Source organism: Cynara cardunculus (genome assembly GCF_001531365.2).
Source record: "Cynara cardunculus var. scolymus isolate 2C chromosome LG 6, CcrdV1, whole genome shotgun sequence".
Taxonomy (NCBI): Eukaryota; Viridiplantae; Streptophyta; class Magnoliopsida; order Asterales; family Asteraceae; genus Cynara; species Cynara cardunculus.
Window position 1 is genome coordinate 342,026 of NC_037533.1, and position 4,160 is coordinate 346,185.

Sequence of the window (4,160 nt, forward strand, 5' to 3'; positions counted from 1 at the left end):
TTGCCTCTAGATTTCAAACAAATTAGCTTTAACCATGTTAATGCTCCCACATTATTACTTGATAGAGAATCAAGTGGATTTTCCAATAAATTATGAAATGCTATATGATTTCTGAACTTATTCAGAAATAATTTGCGAGATCATGCACCATTCTTTCTTATGTATAACTTTCCTAGTTATAACAAAAAAAAGTACAATACAATTGGTTGGATCTAGCCTATTCTCCCTGGGCGACACACGTGCTAAATGGCCGGGACAAAGGTCGCGATACCGCGAGGGTGAGCTAACTCCAAAAACCCATTCTTGGTTCGCATTCGTAAAGCCGAAATCGCTAGTATTCCCCAGTCAGCCATATGGCAGGGTGACCGTTTGCTGATACAAGAAGGGATTTCTGTAAAAGCAACAGTAAGAATTGCTCAGGTACCAATGAGTGAGGCCTATTTGGGTCATGTTATAAACTCCCTGGCTAAACATATTGATGGTGGAAGTGAAATTTCATCTTCTAAATATAGGTTCTTTTATATAGCAAAATCACTACTTTTTATTTTGTATGTAGATGACATGTTTGGATCGACATATAGTGGAGTGGGATCCTATGCTACCTCATTAAACAAGTTCGATGTAGAGTCCAATTTCTCAGAAGGTTAAGGGTTCAAATCTCAGGAAAAGAAAAGAATATGCCGTGTGTAAATATTATATACATAAAAAAAAAGTAGTCGTTAAATAATAGTAGTTTTATTTATATTTATTAAAAATAAAACCAATAAAAATATCAAAACACAATGTTTATTGAATATCTAAGACTATTACATTGAAATACAAAATAGATGTTTAGATTTTTCATTGCCAAATCTCTTCAATTTTATATAAATGTATGATGCCAAATACTAAAGGTTAAATAAATTAGGTACATTTTTTATAAAAATAAAAGCTTGAAGGTAAAATTTATAATTTGACGATTTATTATTTAACAGATATGAGATTGCATAAAATATCGATTAATTTGGGCACATTTATATAAACATTGCACATTTAGAAACAATTTTTTTATAAATATTTCATATATTTAGTACATTTTATATAAACATACCTTGTATATATCATTAGTATCATTTGTAGAATGGTGAATTGATGATCCAAACAATATCATTCTGAAATTCACCTGAAACAAAGAAATACCAGTTTCACCTTTTTATATGATTTTATAGTTTAACCAATTTCATTATGTAATCTTGTAAAGCCAATCCTCGACATTAATTAACCGATTCATAATACACTAGGTCCCAACACCCTAACCTTGGGAGCAAACTTCTCGAGCCAATGGGGATAGAGCCACGTCCCAACACGCCCTCATGTCCAATTCCTCGAGATCGGGCCAACTCTCAATGATCTTCTTCACACTCTTGGTTCGTTTACAGTTAAAAATCATTTGCAGGTGCTTAAATTTCGACATGTTAGCAGCGATTGCCGCCGCATCCTCGTCTTGTGGGCACACGTCCTGCGGATGCATGTTACGCTGCAACGTAACAAGACCTTTGCAGTTTTTCCCTATTGCAGTTGACCCTCGCGATCTAATATTACAGCAATAGCTCAAGTCCATGTGGGTGACTCTAGAAAGCTTCTTAGCTACTTGTTCCACCATCGAATCACTAATGTCACACCAACGAATCAGTAACGTTCGTAGCCATCGTGCACTAGCAAAAGAAATTAAGAAAAATGAGTTTTTATAAAGAACGTAAATCAAATATTTTTTTGATACCCGAATATATTAATTCAACAAGAAAAAGAAAAGAAAAGTGGCTTACTGATCGGCGATGAATGGAAAGATAATGGATGGTTTAAAGTTCAAGGACTTTGTGATATTCTTGTGGGCTTTTAATCCTAATGCTGCACCTTGTGATATTCTTGTTTTTCTTTTGGTGTTTATGTCAAATAAGCGGTTATTAGATTACGAAGCAACAAGTAACCAACGAAATTTGTGTTTGTAAATTTTGACCTCTCTTCCCTCTTTGTCTACAACAACATAAATAAACTAACATTCTTTAATATGTAATTGCTGGGAGTATTGTTGTGAAGGTAGAGGGGATGGCTAGAAGTAGAGGTCGGCAAGTGGTAAGAATAATATTTTCATTATGTTGGACAAACATTAAGCATGTTTGTACAGTAGGTGTAGTTTCTCTTTTCAACTTTTTAATTAGGTGCTAAAGAGTTAGACAAAGTTTTAGAGTCACCTAGCCAATCGATTCTTGTTTCTAATAAGCAAATGATGCAAGAGTAGAGGAGCAACATCTTCCAGTTTAACTTTTGGAACAAATTATTTTACCTTCTTTTTTAGTACTTGATCACCGACACTCTGGCTCTCCTATGGAAGCAGGTGTCCAAATGCACAAAAAAGATTAATCCAACAAACTTTTGAAAGAGATATTTTGGCCCGTCTTTTCCCAAAATTTACAGGTAAGTTCCCATTATTTTCTTAGGACCAAAGAACTCATAACACCCAAACTTGCAAGCACCCTGTGCACTATAACCAGGGAAGGTTGGAACCCAACCCCTAAATATCCTTTCTTGCACTACTCCTTGAGCAATATACCAAAACCAGAAGTGATACCCTTGAATAATACCTGGCTGTTGTCTTAAGGCCATGGATACTTGGATGAACCTAAATTTGGGATTGAATGGAGCTAACATATTATTTCAGGTTCTTGAGATTTGTCACTGGTGTTACCTCATTCCAAATCAAGTTCATCCTCTATTTGAACTTTGTCATATTCAAAGTTTGTAGAAAACTAAGGGTGAGATAATTGGTTCATGTAGTAAGGTATCTTACCATCAAATGACCACTAACCAATCTACTGTTGGGTTCTCTAGTATGATACACAAACCTTTGGTGTTGTATGGAAGTTAATTGGATATTGGATTTAGGAATGGTCCTATAGTGAATCTTCATTCTGGAAGCCAACCATCTATTCCGATGCTACCAAAATAAATTCTTCAAGTTCTTCAAGATGTATCCAAAATCATGTATGGACTAAATTAAGTTATGGTTGTTTCAAGTAATAATTATAGTTATAGCAATAACAATAGTATTTCTACAAGCAATAGTATTTACAGAGCCATGGCAAGCCTCCTACTTTCCAAAACAGGTACATGTGTTCTCTAACAAGGCTAGGAACAAGAAATTTGTCAGATGAAAACAACAATTGGGACAAAGAATCCAAACTTTGATTCCCAAAACAGAAGCCAAATCTTTACTGCCAAATTGTTATCGGTGGTACCTATCTGAACCAATGCAAACTTCTTCAGACAATACAAACATCTTTTAACATGATTAAACCCACCTTATTAATCTTCATAGTGTGACATCTTACAACTTATGATATACTTTTACTCAATAGAAACAACAAATATAGCAACTCAAAAAACAATTTAACAAAACAAATAGGGCATAAATATACCTTTGCGGATGTGAAGGGAGGAAGTGCGATGAGCGACTGAGGAGGGAGGATGTGTGACGAGCAGCTGAGGAGGGAGGAAGGCCGAGCGATGATGGAGGAGAAGTTACAAAGTGGAAAGGGGAGGAGGGTGGGGAGCGACGAGGTCCAGGAACGATGAGGGAGGGAGAGGAGTAGGATGCAGCCGATGAAAAATTGAAAACCTAATCGTAGGGCATGCTTGGAAAGTTGAAATCTGACCCGGGTAAGCATTGTTTCCGTGCTGTCTCAGTAAGTATTCGGTCAGCACATTGGTTAGTTTTCGGTAAGAGTGATAGTCTAGTAAACAAGCTGACTGCTGACTGAGTCAGCGTTGCTGACCGGTCAACGCCTAATAAACAACCCCTAAGTCCAGTCTAGGGGCCCTTAGCCCAAGGATAGGAACTAACCGCAATAACGAACTTGCAAAATGAATCTGTTTATCATAAAGAGATTGAATATTCATTTCAATTATCATTAGAGGCTTCAACATTTTTACAATCATTCATGTTAATTAGTAATAGAGTGGTTGTATGCCAACGTTCTTGCATGCTATATACATTGAATTAGGTACATTGTTTTTCCTTTCTAAGTAGAAAATTGTTTGTTAATATATATATCAACTTGGCGTATTCTCATGTTTCTTTCTAGCTTATTTGAATCTTCACAATGTTTTTTAAAGTTAAGAAT

The 4,160-nt window shown here is 35.7% G+C and overlaps 1 protein-coding gene across 1 annotated transcript; it reads right to left on the minus strand.

Annotated features, from left to right (window-relative positions):
• Positions 1-242: 242 nt before the first annotated feature.
• On the minus strand, positions 243-1,642 carry LOC112514706 (F-box protein FBW2-like). The gene is made up of 2 exons (XM_025121306.1): positions 1,297-1,642; positions 243-391 (listed from the first exon to the last, which is right to left on the minus strand). The coding sequence occupies exons 1-2, from the start codon at positions 1,640-1,642 to the stop codon at positions 243-245; spliced, it is 495 nt and encodes a 164-aa protein (XP_024977074.1).
• Positions 1,643-4,160: the final 2,518 nt, after the last annotated feature.